We start from the raw sequence: 24,361 nt of genomic DNA, 5'->3' as shown, positions 1-24,361 counted from the left end.
TGGGTCCCCGCTCTGTTTAACTGAACTTCAACTCTTCTTTCACTTTCAGAAAAACAAACCCTCTCAGGACTGGTGTGGGTTGTGAAGACGATGATAAAATTGACAATGTTTGCTGCCTTGAGGACATCCTATTTATCACTGTGTGTTTCTTTTGTATCAAGTTTACAACTTTGCCTTTGCTTATAGTAGAAATAGGGGAGGAAAGTTTTCATAAAGTTTTACCGGTCAAATACTGCTTCTTCATTTCTACAATGTCGTTTTGATAACTCACTTTTTTTACTTGGAGAGAGCTTTATAGATGAAACCGGTGATATTTTAATGGTTGTAAGATTGTGTGCCTTACTGAATATGCTGCCTCCCCTCATTTGAGGGGAAAAAATAAAGTAGAAATGATCTGTATTTTTCTCATTAAAAACCTTTCTTTGTACCAAATCATTAGTTAACATCATGAATGTGTTCACTAACAGACACCGTTCAGCCCATGGCTGTTTGAAGCCCATTGTCATGTAACTCTATACTAGTAGAAAGAATGGAGGGATCAAACAAATACTGTCAATGGATTGGTTTTTATTTATCCTTCTCAGGCTAAATTAGTCAAGTTTTTTTGGTGGTGACATTTTTCAAAGGTCATTTGTTTAGTATTTGATTTTTGCACACTGGTCCATCATCTCAAACATGTCTTCACTGAAGTCATTATACTGCAGACTGAAAGAGACGAAGGCAAATGTCAGAAGAACCCTTACACTTTTCACATGACAAATTGTGATAGTACATTTCACAACAGCAGTAGGGATTACAAAACAACGTGTTTTTTGCGTGTGGTACAGAGGTTGTGAAAGGAGCTATAGGAGGTCGGGCTCATTGTAATGGCTGGAATGGATTTATTTTGGAACGTATCGAACACAGCAAACATGGAAACCACATGTTTGACTAACATTTATTCCAGCCATTACAATGAGCCTGTCCTCAAAGCTCCACCCACTAGCCTCTGGTGTGGTCCTATCAAAATATAAATTGCACTGAACACTAAAACATGAATACTATTGTATAGATAACCATCAATACTACTACAATGTATCAGGAGTCCACCACTTCTTGGCTCACTCACTTCATCTCGTGCATGGTGCGACTATCCTGCATGACTTGGACCAGGGCTGGGACTGAGGTGTCAGTCAGATGGTTGTTCTTCAGGACCAGGCTCTTTAGGGAGCCACTGGCCCTCACCGCCACACTCAGGTCTCCAACACAGGCATCCGTCAGCTGGATCATCTCAACACTGTAACACACACACCATTATCTAAGTTTTGCCAAGGACTTAAGCCTTGGTATATACCTCTAAATCTTTGATGTGACATATGAGGATTGAAGTGTTACACTGATCCGCAGCAAAGCAAAACCGGTCTGGCGACACACACTGCCTGTTCACTTACTCCAGGTGCTCCAGACTGCACCGTTTGTCTCCCAGTGCGACCCAGAGGTGTTTGGCTCCTTCGTCTCCTATTTTGTTCAGACCCACAGACAGTGTTCTCAGTCCAGAGGTCCCACTGCTCAGCAAAATACCCAACTCCTTGAAGACCAGGGGAGTCAAATCACAGCGGACCAAGCTGCAACAGAAAGCCCTAATTGGTTCTGATACAAAGGCATGAATAGTCTCGTTTCCAAGGGAGTCCCCAGACTACAACAGATAATACATAAGTATTGTGGACTGTAGTACCGCAGTGTCTCCAGTGGGTGTCCAGACTTGTTGAGGGCCTTACACAGCTGCAGTGCCCCCTCCTGGCCCAACGCATTCACAGACAGATCCAACTCAGTCAGCCTACAGCCTTCTGACTGCAAGGCCTCAGCCACACCAGCACAACATGCAGCTGTCAACTCATTATCAAACAATCTGGCAAGGGATAGAGCAGAGAGGGAATCAGGAGAGATACTCCATGTCATATCACACATCTCCATATCTGAGCAATGTGTTGTTTCTTATTTGTCCTAGAGACTTGAGTGAGATATAACTATAATAACAGCATCCATTATCTATCTGGTCCTTACATCAGGCTTTGCAGTTGGCAGTGGGGATATTGGAGTGCCTTGGCCAGCCAATCCACCCCCTGGTCGGTGAGGCAGTTCTGTGCCAGGTTCAGTATTCTCAGCTCTGATTGGCCAACGCACAGTGCAGTTGACAAGGCCTCCATGGACCCCCCCGTCAACTCACACCGTGGTAACCTTCACAAAGTCAACTAATTACAGGCTAATAATGATATTTGAACCGTCAATCATAGATGTATTCTTCTTCCAAAATGATACCAATACAATATCTTTGTTAGAGTACGTACTGAAGCTCCTGCAGTTTGCAGTGAGGGCTTCCCAGTGCATGGCTCAGCTTCCTGAGCCCCTGGTCATGGAAAGGATTCCCCCTCAGCTCCAACACGCGGAGATGTGATTTCTCTGAGGTCAGGACTGCCACCAGGTCCCCACAGCAAGCCTCTGTTAACCCGCACACTGGAAGTCTACAGAAACCAATCATCATCCATTTAGATACAACAAACAGACCAAGTGACTTTACTATTATGTCATTCAATAGCATGCGCCAAATGTCAATATAACCCTGTTATAAGGAAATTATAATAGTGTTATAATTAAGTTTATGGTGTCATATGATTTAAATGCTTTATATTCCGTGTACGAGTAGAATGGGACCTCGTCTTCAATAACCTAACATTTTGAAATCGTAATTTACTGTAACACTGCCATCAACATTAGATTGTGCATTACATTTGAATGGCATGATGCAAACACTGTAAATGTCATATTCTGTGAAGTAAGATGGAACTCACTTTAATGTTTGTATGTTGCAGTCCCCAAGTCCTGTGCAAAGAACTTTGAAGCCTGTGTCACCTATGGGGTTGTAGGACATATCCAGCTCTGTGGTCCTTCCCTGGCTGAGGGCCGAGGCCAGATGAGCGAGAGCCCCAGCACTAAGAGAGCTCTGAACCAGGCTGTGGACAAAACAGATGAAAAGATGTGCGTGTGTATGCAGCTCTGGTGATGTTTTAAAGGGAAAATCTGCAGTTGAAACAATAACAAAGCAGCCACCCCACCAGTGTTGGGGAAAAAGCTGAGTAATGGGGCTGGAGAAATGTAACCACTCAAATTCATAGACAGGGCTATGGATACAAGGACTGACCATCCATGATATCAAAATGATAGTTTTAACCATGTTGAGGCTAGTGTTTGTTTCCAATTGTTGTTTACAAACATGGGAGTAAAATAAGCTTATATTTGGGGTTCTGATGGGGTAAGACAGTTGTACTAAAATCATGAGGCATTTATATTCTTCCAAGAATCAACGGGTATATATCATTAACTTATAAGTCCTAAAATAAATGTAGCAACTGCAAATTTCCCCTTTAAAGAACTGTTAAAATTGTACAAAATGTAACATTTTTGTTAGGTAAATGTTTTCGAATTAATTTATACAATGTAACCTACATACCATGCATACAGTAAATCATACTGTAATATGTCTCTTTCCACTATCTGAAAAGGAACAGTAATTACAGATAATTTGTTCGCGACAGAAAATCAAATCATATTTTAATTGTCACGTTTTATTTGTTTAACCTTTATTTAACTAGGGAAGTCAGTTAAGAACAAATTCTTATTTACAATGGACGGCCTACCCCGGATGACGTTGGGCCAATTGTGCGCCGCCCTATGGGACTCCCAATCACAGCCGGTTGTGGTTTCTTTGCAGCAATTCGACCATAAAGGTCTGATTCAAAACCTATTTCCCCTCAGGAGACTGAAAAGAGTTGGCATGGGTCCTCAGATCTTCAAAAGATTTTATAGCTGCACCATCGAGAGCATCCTGACAGGTTGCATCACTGCTGTTCATCGACTACAGCTCGGCATTCAACACCATAGTACCCTCCAAGCTCGTCTCAAAAGACCCTGGGTCTCGGCCCCGCCCTGTGCAACTGGGTACTGCCTGACCTGGTGAGGGTGACCCTCCCCGCTGATCCTCAACACGGGGGCCCCACAAGGGTGTACTCCTGTACTCCCTGTTCACCCACGACTGCGGGTAGTGCACGCACGCCCCAACTCAATCATCATTTGCGGACGACACAACAGTGGTAGGCTTGATTACCAACAACGACGAGACGGCCTACAGGGAGGAGGTGAGGGCCCTCGGAGTGTGGTGTCAGGAAAATAACCACTCAACGTCAACAAAACTAAGGAGATGATTGTGGACTTCAGGAAACAGCAGAGGAACACCCCTATCCACATCGATGGAACAGTAGTGGAGAGGGTAGCTAGTTTTAAGTTCCTCGGCATACACATCACAGACAAACTGAATTGGTCCACTCACACTGACAGCGTCGTGAAGGATTCAACCTCAGGAGGCTGAAGAAATTCCTCACAAACTTCTACAGATGCACAGAGAGCATCCTGGGTGCTCCGCCCTCAACCGTCAGAGGGTAGTGAGGACTGCACAACGGTTACAGGAAGGCCATAAAGATCATCAAGGACATCAACCACCCGAACCACTGCCTGTTCAAAAGGTGCATCAAAGCTGGGACCGAGAGACTGAAAAACAGCTTCTATCTCAAGGCCATCAGACTGTTAAACAGCCACCAGAGTGGCTGCTGCCAACACACTGTCATTGACACTGACCCAACTCCAGCCATTTTAATAATGGGAATTGATGGGAAATGATGTAAATATATCACTAGCCACTTTAAACAATGCTACCTTATATAATGTTACTTACCCTACATTATTAATCTCATATGCATATGTATATACTGTACTCTACAACATCGACTGCATCCTTATGTAACACATGTATCACTAGCCACTTTAACTATGCCACTTTGTTTACTTTGTCTACACACTCATCTCATATGTATATACTGTACTCGATACCATCTACTGTATGCTGCTCTGTACCATCACTCATTCATATATCCTTATGTACATGTTCCTTATCCCCTTACACTGTGTATAAGACAGTAGTTTTGGAATTGTTAGTTAGATTACTTGTTGGTTATCACTGCATTGTCGGAACTAGAAGCACAAGCATTTCGCTACACTCGCATTAACATCTGCTAACCATGTGTATGTGACAAATCAAATTTGATTTGATTTGCCTGGTATGGCAACTGCTCAGCCTCTGACCGCAAGGTACTACAGAGGGTAGTGCGTATGGCCCAGTACATCACCGGGGACAAGCTTCCTGCCATGCAGGACCTTTATACCAGGCGGTGTCAGAGGAAGGTCCTAAAAATCATCAAAGACTCCAGCCACCCTAGTCATAGACTGCTCTCTCTGCTACTGCACGGCAAGCAATACCGGAGTGCCAAGTCTAAGTCCAAGAGTTTTCTCAACAGCTTTTATCCCCAAGCCATAAGACTCCTGAACAACTAATCAAATGGCTACCCAGACTATTTGCACCCCCCCCCCCACACACTGCTACTACTCTCTGTTATTATCTATGCATAGCCACTTTAACAACCCTACCTGCATGGACATAATTATCTCAATTACCTCAACACAGGTGCCCCCTGTATTGAGACCTGCTATTGTTATTCACTGCTGCTCTTAATTATTTGTTTTTTTAATCACTTACTTTTTTTCTTAATTTTAATTTTTTAGGTATTTTCTTAGAACTGCATCATTGGTTAAGGGCTTGTAAGTAAGAATTTCACTGTAAGATCTACACCTGTTGTATTTGGCGCATGTGACAAATACCATTTGATTTGAGTCACGCAATCTCCTCTGAACAGTTGATTTTGAGATGTGTCTGTTACTTGAACTCCGTGATGCATTTATTTGGGCTGCAATCTGAGGTGTAGTTAACTCTAATGAACATATACTCTGCAGCAGAGGTAACTCTGGGTCTTCCTTTCCTGTGGCGGTCCTCATGAGAGACAGTTTCATCATAGAGCTTGATGGTTTTTACAACTGCTTGATGGTTCTTGAAATGTACAGATTGACTGACCTTCACGTCTTAAAGTAATGATGTAATATGGACGTTATTTTACCAAATAGGTCCATCTTCTGTATACCACCCTACCTTGTCACAACACAACTGATTGGCTCAAAAGCATTAAGGAAAGAAATTCCACATATTAACTCTTAACAAGGCACACCTGTTAATTGAAATGCATTCCATTCCACCATGAAGCTAGTTGAGATCATTTTGATTTATTTTACCATTACTTGACTAGGCAAGTCAGTTAAGAACAAATTCTTATTTTACAATGACCCCAGCCAAACCCTCCCTAACCCAGACAATGCTGAGCCCCTGAGGGATTCCCGATCATGGCCGGTTGTGATACAGCCTGGGATCGAACCAGGGTCTGTAGTGATACCTCTAGAACTAACATGCAGTGCCTGAGACTGCTGCGCCACTCGGGAACCCCTACATGCACCGAATACAACAGGTGTAGTAGACCTTACAGTGAAATGCTTACTTACAAGCTCTTAATATAAGCCCAACAATGCAGTTGAGAAAAAAATGTGTTAAGTAAAAAAAAAGTAAAATAAAAGTAACAAATAATTACAGAGCAGTAGTAAAATAACAATAGCGAGGCTATATACAGGGGGTACCGGTACAGAGTCAATGTGTGGGGGCACTGGTTAATCAAGGTATTTGAAGTAATATGTACATGTAGGTAGAGTTAAAGTGACTATGCATTGATAATAAACAGAGTAGCAGCAGCGTAAAAGAGAGGGTGGGGGATGCGAATAGTTTGGGTAGCCATTTGATTAGCTGTTCAGGAGTCTTATGGCTTGGGGGTAGAAGCTGTTAAGAAGTCTTTTGGATCTAGACTTAGCACTCCGGTAACGCATGCCGTGCGGTAGCAGAGAGAGCAGTCTATGACTAGGGTGGTTGGAGTCTTTGACAATTTTTAGGGCCTTCCTCTGACATCGCCTGGTGTAGAGGTCCTGGAAGACGGGAAGTTTGGCCCCAGTGATGTACTGGGCCGTACGCACTACCCTCTGTAGTGCCTTGCGGTCGGAGGCCAAGCTGTTGCCATACCAGGCAGTAATATGTATAGCTGTAGAATAGTAGTATTGGGATCTACACTTTTAAACCAGGGTTGTTACAGTAGATACATAATTTGTTTGATTATTTGTATGTATATGGTCCCACAGTGGTAGGATTGGAAAAACATGCTTTAGGTTTCTGTTTTACTTTCTAGTTGCAGATGAGAGGTATTGATTGCCACTGTACCATATCATTTACCAAACTAAATTGGGTCACACTTACTAGCAGCAAAATACTAGACAACAAATCACATTGATTTTCTGTTTCCTCAATTACTCACATTATTTTATGAGAGAGACGTATGGCAGGAACCAAAAGGTTGGCTTTTTGCTCAGTTAAATCCTTGCTGCTGTACAGATTCAGCTGATCCCATTCCCCCAGACATGTCACTATGTAGCTGAGAGACACACAGTCATGTACACCCAGAACTCCATAGCTGATGCCACGGGCAGACGGAATGATGATCTCCTTCACCAGCTTCTCATTCTGACGTTGATGGAGCAGATGAAAGTAATGGAGGTGTCTGTCTGTGTGATAGCTCTCCAGTGCCTTCCGAGAGGTGCTTTTAAACCAGCTGTTGAAGTCCATGATGTGGTCAGTGTTGAACTCTCCCAGTTCAGATTCCAGAGGCTTCCTCTGAGAGGGCTCACAAAGCCCTGCCAGGTAAAGGTCGAGAAACTCTACACAACCCTCATGGTTCTCCAACATCTCTTCCACACTCACTGCTTCTGATTCGTCTAAGTAGAAGGATGCAGCCAAGAAAAACTCTTGGATCTTCTGGGTGTGGAAGGAGAAAATGCAGTTGTCCGATTCCAGGTCACCATCAACGTGCAGGAAATCCTTCAGTGATGTTGGAGTTGTTAGGAACTGTTGTACATCAGTGGAGGCCATTTCTTCTTTGGAGCAGTTTGAATCCGGGCCAAGACAGCAATGGGAAGCCATTCTACCCAGGGAGGTCACCAGGTCTCTGGCATTGGTCGTGTCCAATGACAGTGCCCGAATAAGGTGGACGGTGATATAAACAAACACCTGCGTTAGTGTCTCAGGAAGAATCTCTCCAGCCTCCATTAAAGACTTGTAAATTGAACACGTCGTCCAGCAGAATCTAGGAGAGGTGCAGAAATCATAGAACCCCATTGTCCTTTCTATGTTCTCAAACGCTTGACTGGCTACAATTGGATCAGAGAAGAACCTTTCACAATAGGCCTTCCTCTGGGGTTTCAGAAACCCCAACAGCTCAACGCGGTAGCCGTCTAGAGACTCAGAACTGGCTGCGGAAGGCCTTGAGGTCAGCAGTATGGCTGCCCCTTTCAGCAGAGGTCCATGCACCAGGCTGGCCACTAGCATAGAGACTGAGGCTGGCTGCTGAGGGTCCGAGCAGAGGGTCAGGGATGTAGGGGGTTCCAGTCTGTGCTGGTACTGATCCAGCCCATCAAACAGAAACAGCAGAGACTTTGGATTCTGCAGGACTAGAGCCAGAGACTCAGGGGAAAGGTGACTGTAGCACTGAAGCAGCAATGCCTGCAGAGACAGCACCCCTTTATGGGCATTCAGATCCCTGAACGTGAAATGGAAGACACAGGAAAAGTGCTGGAGATGTTTGCCAGTGGCCCAGTCCACTATTAGCTTCTCCAGGGCAGTGGTTTTGCCAACTCCAGCTGGACCAACCACTATAACAGGTTTTGGCTGGTGTCTATCTTCAGGCAATGCAATGAGAATGGCATGTTGAAATGACTGTGGTTTCTCTTGCATCTGTTTTTCTGACACATCAGGACCAGTAGTCATGAGCGGAATGTAATTATTATCATGCACAACTTTATTTGGCAACTGGCCTCCAAGAAGGGTTGATGTGTCCTCTGACTTCTGCTTTCTATGGGCTAGCAGTGCTTCCTTGTGCATCGGGTGGATAGCTGTCGAGAGAAAACAGCAGTTTGAAAAAAGGAACGTTGAGAAACAGAGGGACATTGTTAGGTGACGCAAGCACACGCACGCGCATCAACGCAAAGTCGGCACACACATATTGGAGCACAAAGTAGACACAGACACACAGGCATAAGAAAACAAGCATGCAAATACATTTTTCACTATAAGATAAACCATATTGCGGTTTACAGTTTTTCTAGGCTGTTGCACCTGGTTTAATGTCTATGGATTTCACAAAGTAGCCAACATTTACATGAAAATCTAATTGTTATGGGGCGGCGTACACTTACTTTGAAAACAATCCTTTGATGTGGCCATAATGTATAATTCCCGCTGGTGTCCTGTGCTTTCGTTCGTTCTGAACAATAAGCAATCAAATGCTTGGCAGAGCAGTTTCCGCAAATAAATAAAAACTCATCGCAGCCGATGTTGTATCTGTGCAACTGTACAATATGTTCCGGGTGGCAGCTAGAATAGAGGATGAAAAAGAAGGAAGTGATATGTGCAATATCCTTTATGGACAAGATTCAACAACTCCTTTTTGGGGAATGACTTATTCCAATGAACATGCGGAAACACCTAACGGCAGGAGGGTCGACTAGTTTCAGCCTATACTGTGATTGGTTTCAGCCAGCCAATACTATAGAGCAAGGGTATTCAATCTGGGGTCCGAGGACCCCTAGAGGTACTGCAGGTGGTCCGCGAAAATATGTTGCCATTTTTTTATTTCAAAGTTTTTATGAATGTAGCTTGCAAACACATAATTAATTAATGAATTATGAATAACATACATACAGTAGAAAATAGGAAAATATATTATTTCTAATGATTATTTATCAACACTCAGTATCTGACATACACTTTGAAAGAATACCCCGAGTAGGATACTGCCGCCCGTGCTGGTGAGGAATGTGGTCCCGGTTCCAGGAATGGACATAAAGTCCAATATGGCTGCCAACGCAATTGACATGTGTATATGATGTCCGAATTCAGTAGCTCTACTCTCATTGGTCCTAACAATTTGTCAAATAAATATGTGCATGTAGCTGCCGACACCAGCCATCAAGACATCATAGATGAGATCAATGGATCATCAGAAATGGGTACAGAGAGATAGTTAGATATATAGCTACTACAAACAGAACGATAAGCCAGATATTTCACTGGATGTATAAATGTGAAGCATCTGGTTGGCGGTTCCACTCAGTTGCGGTCGGTGCCGTTTAAGATTTTTAATTTTTTTATAAGCGTTATTTGTATTTCTATTACAGCATATTGGATGACTGCCATGCATATTCCATTCACCCAGCTCAATGTAACATCGATAGATTTAGGCTACTACATGATACTCAAATTTTCCCTATACCCATCAGCTTGCTACATCAGGTTGCTACAACCTAGCCTATTAATCAGTCCCTCCAGGATTCTGCGATCTCATAATTCAATGCAAAATCAACCAATCAGGGCATATTATGCTAGAGCCCTCAATTTTGACCAATACAATGAACAGAAATCAATATAATTTGCCAAATAAAATAACAGCTAACGATCGTGCAAAACCATTTCCATTTTTTGGGAAACTAGAGAAAGTCGACAATACACAGAAAAGCATATGAGAATGTCAGAACAGTGCCCACAGCAGCGGCAGATCGTCATGACTGAAGTGGTAGCAGAGAAGACTGTGGCAAGCGCTGAAAGAATCAAGGTGAGTGGCGTTTTACTCAAACTTTTACTCCGCTAACCTTGGCTTTATTAGGGTGGTCAGCACTCTGCTCTCCCCAGTCTGTCTATGAAGAGCGCTGCTCAAAGCACTGAGTGCAATTTGTCAGCATTGCGGTTTTTAACTCTCTGTAAAACTTAATACTGATCACGAAAGCACAATCTTTTTTGATTTTTTTTAGAAATGGAATAATAATCAACCACAAGTCTATTTTTACGTCTTCTGTTCTTTATCTCCCTCACAACCCTTTCAGGAAAAAAAATCACAATCACAATAATTTTTTAGACAACTTTAAAAAAAAAAAAATATCGATCCTCAAATTGAAAGTGATTGAGAAAGAGAAGTTCGCATTATATGCCCACCTATCTATCCTGACCAACCACCCTCCTTTTGTTTTGGTCATAAGTTACCATCTGTCTTATGTAACCATACCAAACGTAACATATAATACTAATTGGAGCGTCCCGGATTTACATTTACTATGTTACGTCTAGTCTATGAGACCAGGCTGGCTGTCGTGGTGGGGCAGCATGCATCACGTGTCTCCAGGACTCTGTGGGCTGAACCCTTACTCAATGCTGTTGAAGCCCTATGCTCCAAAGGGCTAAAAGAAAAGTAAGTCATATGTCACCACCAACCAATATATGACTTTACAAATCTCAATCTTATTGAAATTACAGCTTGAATACTCAGTGTCTTTTTTCCCTTAAGGCCACCATACACACTCAGATTGTAAAACTGATGAACAAAGCATTTGACACAATGGTTGTGTAAATATTTTGTGCCAAACAACTGTTGTGTTAACTGCGTTTTACAACCTAGGCGTGTGTGTGGGAAATGTGTTTGTTTTTCAGGTTGATGTTGCCCTCCATCCAGCCCTCCTCAAGAGTAAAAGCGAGGAGAATGATATCAAATCTGGGTCTGGAGAAACCTTAGCGGTTTAGACCGTCGGGCCAGTAGCTGAAAGGTTCTTGGTTTGAATCCCCAAGCCGACTAGGTGAAAAATCTGTCCTTGAGCAAGGCACTTAACCCTAATTGCTCCTGTAAGTCACTCTAGATAACAGTGTCTGCTAAATTACTAAAATGTAAAATGTGAAGTGTGTGTGTATTTACAAGCGTATTATTCCAATATGATCCTATGAACAATTCTTGAAGTCCGAGGTATCTTCTACATAAAAAAATGTATTTCATCAATAGGACCATGGGAAGGGTGGGTCCCCATAAACCATGTTATAAACTGATTGACCTCATAAACCATATATACAAGTATATGTCTGTGTGTGTAAACAGTTCATATACTGTATGAAAAAATACCTGATTAAATTAAACCAATTTTATGAAACTAAGACTGTTGAATCCTGATGGTTAAAATAGCATGAGAAAATATATTGTTCATTCATAGATGATTGGTTAAACCAACCTTTTGTTGGTGTCTCTATATTCTCAGAAAGGGGGACATTGGCAAATTGAATAAATAAGGCCTGACAAAATACTAAATCTATCCTGTTTACCAAGGACCTCCTCCAGTATTACTGTCATAACCACAGCGGCTAGATAACTGCCGATGCAAGACTCTAAATCGAACATACAGCAAGCCAAACATGTTGAAGAGCAGGTTTATTCATAGAGTCCACAGTCATTATGTGATTCCCTAATGGATTGCAGTGAAAACCTGACTGATATAGGACACTTTCATCCAAAGGTGAATGACTTTAAACTGCATTTTCCTTGTGATGTATATTTAGTATGTGTCAAATAAGTCAAAATCTCCAAACATGTTTAATCCATCATGTGACACCTGTCCTTAATCCCATCACATAAAGGCTGGGAAAACAATGAACACAATATACTTTTGGTTGTAAACCATAAATATGAATCCCTGTCGATACATCCTCTTCTGATCTAATGAAATGGATTTAGGATCTTCTATGTATGTCATGGAGGACAGAAACATGCAGCTGTGCCCCTCACTGAAGACCATTACTGAATTGGGGGAAGGTCAGATATTGTGGTAGTACACACATTATTCACAGGTTAGGGTTAGGCATTATATTCCATGTCAGACTCTTCAATGCCAGTTTTCTCAACATCTTAGACCCCAAACGTTGTTAATGAACTCTTTTTAAGCTCATGGTTTTCATTAGTTTGATAGAGGGCTGAAAGCCACAGCTTAATGGGTTACAACTGAGAATTTCTCACTAGATATGGGCTCTTACACAGATCACAGGTTAGGTGTGAAATTCCATGTTAGTCTCTTCATTGCCACTTTCTCAACATCCTAGACCTCAAAGGTTATTCATTAACCCATCTGAAGCTCCAATGTTCTGTAATATTTTGAGAGGGCTGAAAGCCACAACCGAGTGGGTTACAACTGACAATTTCTCACTAGATAGTGGCTCTTACACAGATCACAGGTTAGGGTGTATATTCCATGTCAGACTCTTCAATTCCACTTATCTCAACATATAAGACTCCGAAGGTTGCCAAGTCATAAAATGGAGATTTAAACAGAGTAATGTGAAAAATAGGATGGTGCAAAAACATACCAAAAAATGTGTAGTTTTGAGTGAATAACATAAAATCTCACTTTTGTATGTGCAATAGGTTATAAAAAAGAAGCAACAATTTAAAGTGACCTTATGGTGAGAGCGAGAGATGTAATGATGAAGTGAGACGAGACGTTTGGATTATTATTTACATTCTTTATTTCAAGTTCTTTCTGTAAACATACAATGGCTTGAAAAAATATCCCCAATATAAATGAAGAAAAATATCCAAAGGGGAATATTAGTTGGATGTCTACACGGTGAAAAAAATCCACATTTGGTTTTGTATTCACACACATCTATTTCCTGCTCTTATGCAATATTAACTTTTTATATCTTCAATGGTCTTAATAATAACTGAAAAGCCAGGCTGAAACTCTCCCCCAAAAGTGTCTTTATCAACGGGATCATATTGCCCCTTTCAGGTTAGAATGTGGTTTAAACATCAAGGTTGCAAACTGTGGGTTAACTGAGACCTGCATGGAATGACCCTGCATGTAAATCCATCTCTCGTGAGGTATTAGCTACAATATCTGCTGTACAGAAACTATTCCACAATGGATGGTACCACATACACATAGTTCTGCAGTAGACTCTTCATGCTATAAAAACACCTGTTGCCAGTCAACATGCATGAGGACCTGTCTAATCTAATTTAGTCTGCCTGACCTCTGATCATGCAGGTAACATCAGTGGACCAATCCTCTATATGTTTTCAAGGGGGAAGGATAATGATGATTTAAAAAAAAAAACATCTACAGAAATATAGACATTAAAAAAAAGCAGACAACATTTTTTTCAAAGCATGAGTAAAAACACTGTCCAAGCTCTGTCCCACTCCCAAAATAATATCACCCAGCAATACACTGGGCACATACGACAACGCTCATTCAGCTCTCCTCTCCTTCTTTCCTCTCTTCATGTACCAAAGACATGAATTCTTTGCCATTCAGCCTCATCTAGCCTTGGTATAGAATAGCTGATAACTAGCCTTAGGAAATCATTGGGGAAAAGTCACACTTCCAGTTTGCACAAATCTTTATTTGACTTGCTGTAATACAGAGATAAAGACCGTATTAAAGGCATACATTCAATCTAACAATGTCTTCATTGTGTCTTTATTGAAAATGAAACCAGTCTTTCTTTATTCCCCATTTCAATAAGGAAAGAGCAATACCAGTGTGCCGGCCCCTCCAGCATCACTACTCTGGACGGTTCTGACTTAGAATATGTGGACAACTACAAATACCTAGGTGTCTGGTTTAGACTGTAAACTCTCCTTTCAGACTCAAGGCATCAAGCATCTCCAATCCAAAATTAAATCTAGAATCGGCTTCCTATTTCGCAACAAAACATCCTTCACTCATGCTGCCAAACATACCCTCGAAAACTGATCATCCTGCCGATCCTCGACTTTGGCGATGTCATTTACAAAATAGCCTTCAACACTCTACTCAACAAATTGGATGCAGTCTATCACATTGCCATCCGTTTTGTCACCCAAGCCCCAAATACTTCCCACCACTGCGACCTGTACGCTCTCGTTGGCTGGCCCTCGCTTCATACTCGGCGCCAAACCCACTGGCTCCACTGGCTTCATCTACAAGTCTCTGCTAGGTAAAGCCCCGCCTTATCTCAGCTCACTGGTCACCATAGCAGTACCCACCCGTAGCAGGCGCTGCAGCAGGTATATCTCACTAGTCACCCCCAAAGCCAATTCTTCCTTTGACAACCTTTCCTTACAGTTATCTGCTGCCAATGACTGGAACGAACTGCAAAAATCACTGAAGCTGGAGACTCATATCTCCCTCACTAGCTTTAAGCACCAGCTGTCAGAGCAGCTCACAGATCACTGCACCTGTACATAGGCCATCTGTAAATAGCCCATCCAACTACCTCATCCCCATACTGTATTTATTTATTTATCTTGCTCCTTTGCACCCCAGTATCTGTACTTGCACATTCATCTTCTGCACATCTACCATTCCAGTGTTTAATTGCTATATTGTAATTACTTTGCCACTATGGCCTATTTATTGCCTTACCTCCCTTATCCTACCTCATTTGCACATACTATATATAGACTTTTTCTACTGTATTATTGACTGTATGTTTATTTATTCCATGTGCAACTCTGTGTTGTTGTGTGTCGAACTGCTTTGCTTTTTCTTGTCCAGGTTGCAGTTGCAAATGAGAACTTATTCTCAACTAGCCTACCTGGTTAAATAAAGGTGAAATAAAACATTTAATATATATATATAATAATATATGCCATTTAGCAGACGCTTTTATCCAAAGCGACTTACAGTCATGTGTGCATACATTCTACGTATTCTACGTATTTAAAATACTGTATGTCTACTTTTGTTACTTTTCTGAGTCAATTCGGGTAACATTCAATGTCCTGCGTTTGTGTTAAGCATGAAAAACAGCATTGTAAATAAAGAGATGTGCAGAAAGATAATCTGGCAGAAAAATTGAAACATTCTCTCATAAGGTGAGAACCAGATGATCCCAATAATTGTGGTAGCCTATCGATGCCCTCGTCTGGTATGTTCTATTGCAAACTGTCTGGGACTCGTTTCCCTGTTTACTACTCAAAAATATTTTACTTATTAAGTCAAAGACTAAATTAACTGCAATACATTGGTCTCAAATATATGGGGCGGCAGGGTAGCCTAGTGGTTAGGGTGTTGGACCAAAAGGTTGCAAGTTCAAATCCCAGAGCTGACAAGGTACTAATCTGACGTTCTGCCCCTGAACAGGCAGTTAACCCACTGTTCCTAGGATGTCATTGAAAATAAGAATTTGTTCTTAACTGACTTGCCTAGTTAAATAAAGGTTAAAAAAAACTAGGTTACACAGGACTACGGTGGACCCAGTGTAAAAGGAGAGGCTTTAAACTGTATATTTATACCGTTAAAAAAAACATGTCCCAGTGCAAAATGCCTAGCTCTGCCCACTGGGTTGTAGCTTATGGAGCACTTTAAAAAAAAGGATCCAATCCTTTAAGAGGTTTTAATTAAGAGAGCAAGCTAGTGGTTTGTTTACATGTAGTAAAACAAATGCTAGTGCTAACACCTTGTGGTGTTAATTTTGAACTGCACATTAATGACACTGGGATGATACTGTACATTACATGAAACAAACAAATTGCAACTTTATTTCAAGCAGCAATATTCCTTTCTGCACACCCTCTTCTGCACACCCCCTCCTTTCTGCACACATCTCTCTCCTGAGCATGTCATACTTAAGGCCTACCTTCATTACATGGTACAGTAGCTGTAGAAGTCTGGTATCCTTCAATATGGTTAGCCTCATTGTCTAATTAAGCAATAAGGCAAAAGGGTGTGTGTTATATGGCCGATATACCACGGCTAAGGGCTGTTCTTATGCACGACGCAAAGCGGAGTGCCTGGACACAGCCCTTAGCTGTGGTATATTGGCCATATACCACAAACCCCCGAGGGGCCTTGTTGCTATTATAAACTGGTTACAAACGTAATTAGAGCAGTAGAAATGAATGTTTTGTCATACCTGTGGGATATGGTCTGAAATACCATGGCTGTCAGCCAATCAGCATTCAGAGTTCGAACCACCCAGTTTATAATGAAAAATAAAAACCCACTGATCTTGCCACTATCAATCGGCCTTTTCCTTTTTTTTTATTAACCTCCCCCCTCTTCGGAGGACATTAAATATGGTGCTAACAGAGATGGCTACATCGCGACTAGCTCTTAGAAAACTTTGCAGTAGTTTGTTTTTTTATGTACTCTTTTTTACATTGTTAGTTCAGAAAATGTTTTGTGTCATTTCATACAGCCGGGAAGAACTATTGGATATTAGATTGGTGGTAACTCACCAGAAATATCAGCATTATGACCAGGAATACGACTTCCCTGGAGCAGATCCTTTGTTCACTCTCTCCAGAGCAATTTAACATATTCCAGAGGCCGACCCAAAACATCGCTGGCGGAGGAGAGGCACTGGAGGCGGCCTGCTGGTTCGACTTAGGAGGCACACACCACCCACCGCTTCCAGGCATATTCCTTGAACCAGGTATATACTCTCCCCTGGTTCTTGGCCATCCATGGTTAAAGCTACACAACCCACAGATTGACTTGACCGCCGGAAAGGTAACCAGTTGGAGTTTATTTTATCACTCTAATTGTCTATATTCCTCCCTTCCTCCTGCCTTGTCTGTGCCTCCGGATCTGTCATCAGTTCCTCCAGAGTATCACAATCTAGCTCCTGCATTCAGCAAGCACCACGCCCTGTCACTGCCGCCTTATCAGCCGTACGACTGCGCCGTTGACCTCCAGCCTGGAGCTCCTCTCCCAAGTAGCTGGTTGTTTAACCTCTCTTGCCCTGAGCAAGAGGCTATGGAGAGGTACATCCAGGATTCTCTGGCTGCAGGACTTATCAAGCCATCTACCTCTCCGGTGGGTGCTGGGTTTTTCTTTGTGAAGAAGAAGGATGGGTCACTGAGGCCATGCATAGACTTCCGTGGCCCGAATAATATCAAAGTTAAGAACAAGTATCCCTTGCCACTTATCAGCTCTGCTCTGCTCCGTTAAACACACCACTTGGTCACTTTGAGTATTTGGTCATACCTTATGGTCTTACCTTATGATGTGCTGAGGGTTGTGATTGGATGCTTCGTCTTTGTCTATTTAGATGACATCCTGATTTTTTCCAAGGACCCTGAGGCTCACTAGCAACACGTTCGTCAAGTTCGTCAATGGCTGTTGGAGAATAAGCTTTTTGTTAAAGCTGAAAAATGTGAGTTTCATGCTGCCTCAGTGTCTTTCCTGGGTTATATTATTGCACAGGGACAGTTACCTATGGACCCGCCAAAGTCATGGCAGTCACAGAGTGGCCTGCGCCCTCCAACCTGAAGCAGCTACAGCGTTTCCTGGGGTCCGCACATTTTTAGAGATGTTTCATCCGCAACTACAGCCGTCTGGCAGCACCTCTCACCACTCTCACCTCCACCTCCACTCCGTTCCACTGGACACCTGAGGCAGAGGCAGCATTCCTGGAACTCAAGCGTCGCTTCACCTCCTCTCTGGTCCTTACTCAGCCCAACCCAGAACTCCAGTTCATCGTGGAGGTGGACGCCTCTGACACCGGGGTAGGTGCTGTTCTGTCTCAACGTTCCACCTCTGATCAGAAGGTCCACCCATGTGCATTCTTTTCCCGTAAGCTCTCACCTGCAGAGAGGAATTTTGACATCGGAAACCGGGAACTCCTGGCAGTTAAGCTGGCTCTTGAGGAATGGCTTTACTGACTGGAGGGCTCTGTACCCCCCTTCATCATGTGGACTGACCATAAAAACGTGTCCTACATCCAGACCGCTGAACATCTGAACTCCCGGCAAGCCAGGTAGGCCTTGTTCTTCGGTAGATTCAATTTCACACTCACTTTTCGCCTCGGTTCGAAGAATACCAAGCCTGATGCCCTCTCCCGCCAGTTCACCACCGACAACACGTGTACCGAGCCGGAAGCCATTGTGCCATCGTCCTGCATTTTTGCCGCCGTCGCCTGGGTGATCAGGCTCAGCAGAACCAGCCTGACCCGGGTAACAGTCCCAGTAATGCTCTGTTTGTTCCATATTGTGTTTGCTCTGACATTCTTCAATGGGGCCATTCTACCCACCTCACCTGTCACCCTGGTATGAACCGGACCCTCGCCTTCCTGCGTCTGTCGTTGCCCACCATGGAGAGAGATGTCCAGGAATTTATCTCAGCCTGTTCGGTTTGTCCCCAGAACAAAAACGCCACTAAACCCACTTCCGGTCTGATTTGCCCTCTTCCCAGACCCAGTCACCCCTGGTCACACATAGCTATGAACTTTGTCACTGGCCTTCCCCCATCTAACGGTAACTCCATCATCCTCACCATTATTGCCAGGTTTTCCAAAGTGGCTCACTTCATTCCCCTCTCCAAGCTCCCGTCCTCCAGAGAGAGTGCGGATCTGCTAGTATCCCATGTGTTTCATTTGCATGGCATTTCCACCTACATTGTTTTCGACAAAGGACCCCAGTTTACCTCCCAGTTATGGAGATCCATCCTTCTCTCTTGATATCAATGTCAGTCTTTCTTCTGGATATCACCCCCAGACCAACGGCCAGGCCGAACAGGCCAACCAAGAGATGGAGACTGCCCTACGCTGCTTGATTTCTGCTAACCCTTCCTCCTGGAGTGCTTAGCTACCCTGGGTTGAATAGGCCCATAACACCCTCACCAACGCATTGTCAGGTATGTCACCTTTCGAGTGTGCTCTGGGTTACCAACCCCCCTTGTTCCCCGACCTAAAAGTTTGAAGTTGTGGTTCCCTCTGTCCAGGACCATCTGCGCCGTTGTAACCGTACCTGGAGGAAGGCCCGGGCTGCCCTTCTTCGTGCCTCTGACAGGACCCAGTCCTAAGCCAACCGTTGCCGGGCCCCGTTGCCGGGCCTCAGCTCCAGTCTACACCCCAGGTCAAAAGGTATGGCTCTCATCAAAGGACCTGCCATTGAAGGTGGCATCGAAGAAACTTTCTCCTAGATTCATTGGTACATTTGAAATTGGCTGTGTCATTAACCCCCTGTGCGTCTGAAACTCCCAGCCTCTCTCAGGATCCATCCTACCTTCCATGTATCCCTGATTAAACCTGTCTGCTCCAGTCCCATGTCTTCACTCGCAGCGGCTCCTCCACCCCCTCAGCTCATCGATGACCATCCTGCCTATACGGTCCGGCGGATTTTGGATGTTCGCCGTTGGAGTTGCAGCTGGCAGTACCTGGTTGGCTGGGAAGGATACGGGCCTAAGGAGTGCCGCTGGGTGCCACGCCGTCACATTCTGGACCCCTCCCTCTTACGTGATTTCTATACCTCACACCCAGATAAGTCTGGTCGGGCGCCAAGTGGTGCCCGTCTCCTTGACCGTCCGCTACTTCCCCAGTGCTTTCTCCCTCTGTCTCTCTGTCTCTCTCTCTGTGTGTGTGTGTGTGTGTGTGTGTGTGTGTGTGTGCGTGCGTACGTGCGTGCGTGCGTGCGGGCGGAGACAGGTGTGCTGGAGTCAGAGCAGATCCCCACCTGCTGCAACCTGTTCCATAATTTACATTTACATTTAAGTTAGCAGACGCTCTTATCCAGAGCGACTTACAAATTGGTGCATTCACCTTATGACATCCAGTGGAACAGCCACTTTACAATAGTGCATCTAAATCTTTTAATAGGGGGGGGGTGAGAAGGATTACTTTATCCTATCCTAGGTATTCCTTAAAGAGGTGGGGTTTCAGGTGTATCTGGAAGGTGGTGATTGACTCCGCTGTCCTGGCGTCATGAGGGAGTTTGTTCCACCATTGGGGGGCCAGAGCAGCGAACAGTTTTGACTGGGCTGAGCGGGAACTGTACTTCCTCAGTGGTAGGGAGGCGAGCAGGCCAGAGGTGGATGAACGCAGTGCCCTTGTTTGGGTGTAGGGCCTGATCAGAGCCTGGAGGTACTGAGGTGCCGTTCCCCTCACAGCTCCGTAGGCAAGCACCATGGTCTTGTAGCGGATGCGAGCTTCAACTGGAAGCAAGTGGAGAGAGCGGAGGAGCGGGGTGACGTGAGAGAACTTGGGAAGGTTGAACACCAGACGGGCTGCGGCGTTCTGGATGAGTTGTAGGGGTTTAATGGCACAGGCAGGGAGCCCAGCCAACAGCGAGTTGCAGTAATCCAGACGGGAGATGACAAGTGCCTGGATTAGGACCTGCGCCGCTTCCTGTGTGAGGCAGGGTCGTACTCTGCGGATGTTGTAGAGCATGAACCTACAGGAACGGGCCACCGCCATCTCATTTGGTTTGATATTGGGTGATTATGGAGGCCAGGTCTTCTGTTGCAGCACTTCATCACTCTCCTTATTGATCAATTTGCCCTTACACAGCCTGGAGGTGAGTTTTGGGTCATTGTAATGTTTAAAAACAAATGATAATCCCACTAAGCGCAAACCAGAATGGATGGCGTATCGCTGCAGAATGCGATAGTAGCCATGCTGGTTAAGTGTGCCTTGAATTCTAAATAAATCACTGACAGTGTCACCAGCAAAGCACCCCCACACCATCACACCTCCTCCATGCTTCACGGTGGGAACCACACATGCGGAGATCATCCGTTCACCTACTTTTCACATGAACGCTCACTCATTTGGGAATAATTACAATCAATATATATTTACGCCCAGTGTGTCGTCATGATCTCTGTTGGAATCGTCAGTCCTTCTGTTGGAGAGGTCATCCGAGTCTCTCTTTCTCTTTCTACTTCCCTGTAGATCAAAGTCTTTCATGGTTAGAATGGATACTTCAGAGTACCATTCTGAAATGCTCTCATAGAGTAGATATTTCGGCGGTTGTCGGTCTTCACATCCCAGATTGACATAATTTCTAGCTGCACACTAGTAATTATTATCTAAGATTTGCTCTTACTCTGTAGGGATCGATAGTCTCAGAGTTTAACCATTTCCAGCCATGTAGCCAATGCTCCACGTGGTATGGTTAGGAATTCAATAACTATTCTCAATCACAGCTCACGCTGTGGGCTTGCGTAGTCTAAACTCAAACCTTTGCCCCCTCAGCTGACCAAGGTACACGTGGTCTAAAGAGGATTTCCTCAGGAGTGGGTTTTATTCGTAACAGGGCCAATGACTTAGTTAAACTTCAAAGGTAATAGAATTCTTTCACATTAAAGGTTTATCATCATATTACATCATTTAAGAAATAGTTGAATCTTAACTCATTCATTTTATACAAGAATTAGATGCAAACCTAATAATTCAGAAATGTACATATTCAGAGATATAGTTATGTATATTTCCTGTCCTCTTTGAGGTTACCAAATAAAACACACTCGTCATACCTGTCCCTTAAGTGTCCATGGATCATTCCCACCTCACAAGTGGACATTATGTATCAAATACCCATTTTGGGGATTTAGGAGTTTGCCATGTGAAATCCTTTGTTCTCTCTACGTGTCTCTTTTTATGCATGGCCAGGGGGAGAGAGTCTCCGCAAGGAATTTATGACCTGACATAACAGAGCCTGAGTGTAAGAGAGGGAGGGAGAGGGGGATGCCACAATCTATACCCAGGAAAGGCCACGTCATGACTCTATATTAAGCACTACACAATCGAGGGATACTACAGTATTTTACAAAACTGTAGTATCCCTCGATCATGTAAAGTACTTACTATTGAATTTTGTAGTATACTGTAGAATATATTAAATAGGGCCTACTACAGTATGTCCGTAAAATAAAATAGTTTCCACAAAACACCACAGTTTTACTATTGTTGTCTTCTTATGGCTAGCGGAACCCCTCGACAACATTTAGCTGAAAAGGCAGTGCGCGAAATTCAAAATTATTTTTGGGAAATATGTAACTTTCATACATTCACAAGTGCAATACACCAAATTAAAGCTTAATTTCTTGTTAATCTACCCACCGTGCCTGATTTCAGAAAGGCTTTACAGCGAAAGCACAACATATGATTATGTTAGGTCAGAGCCTAGTCACAAAAACACATACATCCATTTTCCAGCCAAAGAGAGGAGCCACAAAAAAGCAGAAATAGAGATCAAATTAATCAGGACTTCATGTTACACAATACATGTATGTTTTGTTCGATAAAGTTCATATTTATATCCAAAAATCTCAGTTTACATTGGCGCGTTATTGTTCCGTAATGTGCCTCGAAAACATCCGTCGATTTTGCAGAGAGTTTACAGAAATACTCATCATAAACTTTAATATAAGATACAAGTGTTATGCACAGAATTAGAGATATACTTCTCGTTAATGCAATCGTTGTGTCAGATTTCAAAAAAACTTTACAGATAAAGCAAACCATGCAATAATCTGAGTACAGCGCTCAGACAACAAAAACAAGCCACACAGATATCCGCCATGTTGTGGAGTCAGTAAAAGTCAGAAATAGCGTTATAAATATTCACTTACCTTTGATGATCTTCATCAGAATGTACTCCCAGGAATTCCAGTTTCACAGTAAATGTTTGATTTGTTCGATAGTCCATCATCAAGTCCATCATTTATATCCAAATATCTCCTTTTGTTAGAGCGTTCAGTTCACAAATCCAAACTCACGAGGCGCCAGCAATTCCAGGCGAAAGTTCCAATGAAAAGTCATATTACAGTTTGTAGAAACATGTCAAACGATGTATAGAATCAATCAAGGATGTTTTGAACAAAAATCTTCAATAATGTTCCAACCGGAGAATTCCTTTATCTTGAGATCAGCTCATGGCACTCTGCCAGACACCTTGCTCAAACAGCTCTCATTAGCCCCCACTTCACAGTAGAATCCTCCAACAAGGTTCTAAAGACTGTTGACATCTAGTGGAAGCCTTAGGAAGTGAAATATGACCCCATAGACACTGTATATTGGATAGGAAATTAGTTGAAAAACTACAAACCTCAGATTTCCCACTTCCTGGTTGGATTTGTCTCAGGTTTTTGCCTGCCATATGAGTTCTGTTATACTCACAGACATCATTCAAACAGTTTTATAAACTTCAGAGTGTTTTCTATCCAATATATATATATATATATCTACTAATATGCATATATTAGCAACTGGGTCTGAGTAGCAGGCAGTTTACTCTGGGCAAGCTTTTCATCCAGATGTGAAAATGCTGCCCCCTATCCCAAATAGGTTTTAAACTACAGCATTTAATTTGCATATACTCCACCCATTCCTATCCCTCATATTAGAATTTGTGCCATCCATGAGTGAGAAACGTACATGCCAAGTATAGACTATATATTGTGTTCCCAAAATCTTATAGAAAGTAAGTGTTTAACTATCTGTTCAGTAGCCAGCCCTACCTACAGGTTATTGAAAATGTGCTCTTCAAGAAGGAAGTCCCCACTTTCTATGTCAAAGATAATAAAACAAATTATCATAGTGAATACCACAGTAAAGTCTGCAAAATGCTACAGTAATTACAATAATATATACTATAGTTTTGTTTACTATAGTAATGCTGTAGTATTTATACGATAGTAAACTATTAAAACAACAATATACTAGTCATGTCTGCAAAAACACTACAGAAAATATGACAGTATACCACCGTAATGTCCA

General features: G+C 43.0%; 1 protein-coding gene across 1 annotated transcript; it reads right to left on the bottom strand.

Annotated features, from left to right (window-relative positions):
* Positions 1-550: 550 nt before the first annotated feature.
* On the bottom strand, positions 551-9,535 carry si:ch73-233m11.2 (NACHT, LRR and PYD domains-containing protein 3). Its single transcript, XM_046365079.1, has 9 exons — positions 9,262-9,535; positions 7,329-8,958; positions 2,829-2,990; positions 2,328-2,501; positions 2,044-2,217; positions 1,715-1,888; positions 1,431-1,604; positions 1,109-1,276; positions 551-705 (listed from the first exon to the last, which is right to left on the bottom strand). Exons 1-9 carry the CDS (start codon positions 9,287-9,289, stop codon positions 636-638), a joined length of 2,754 nt encoding a protein of 917 aa, XP_046221035.1. The 5' UTR covers positions 9,290-9,535; the 3' UTR covers positions 551-635.
* Between the last annotated feature and the right edge of the window lie 14,826 nt (positions 9,536-24,361).

This window comes from Oncorhynchus gorbuscha, linkage group LG10 (assembly GCF_021184085.1).
Source record: "Oncorhynchus gorbuscha isolate QuinsamMale2020 ecotype Even-year linkage group LG10, OgorEven_v1.0, whole genome shotgun sequence".
In the NCBI taxonomy this organism is placed as follows: domain Eukaryota; kingdom Metazoa; phylum Chordata; class Actinopteri; order Salmoniformes; family Salmonidae; genus Oncorhynchus; species Oncorhynchus gorbuscha.
Note: the sequence above shows the minus strand (reverse complement) of the source record. Positions and strands in the feature narration are given on the sequence as shown.

Excerpts from the sequence above, each read along its gene's own strand:
- si:ch73-233m11.2 (XM_046365079.1), bottom strand. The coding sequence starts at position 9,289 with ATGGCCACATCAAAGGATTGTTTTCAAA. Across the intron at positions 1,889-2,043 it reads TGCCAACTGCAAAGCCTGAT|ATTGTTTGATAATGAGTTGA; the intron begins GTAAGGACCAGA and ends ATCCCTTGCCAG. Across the intron at positions 1,277-1,430 it reads TGCAGTCTGGAGCACCTGGA|TGTTGAGATGATCCAGCTGA; the intron begins GTAAGTGAACAG and ends TGTGTGTTACAG.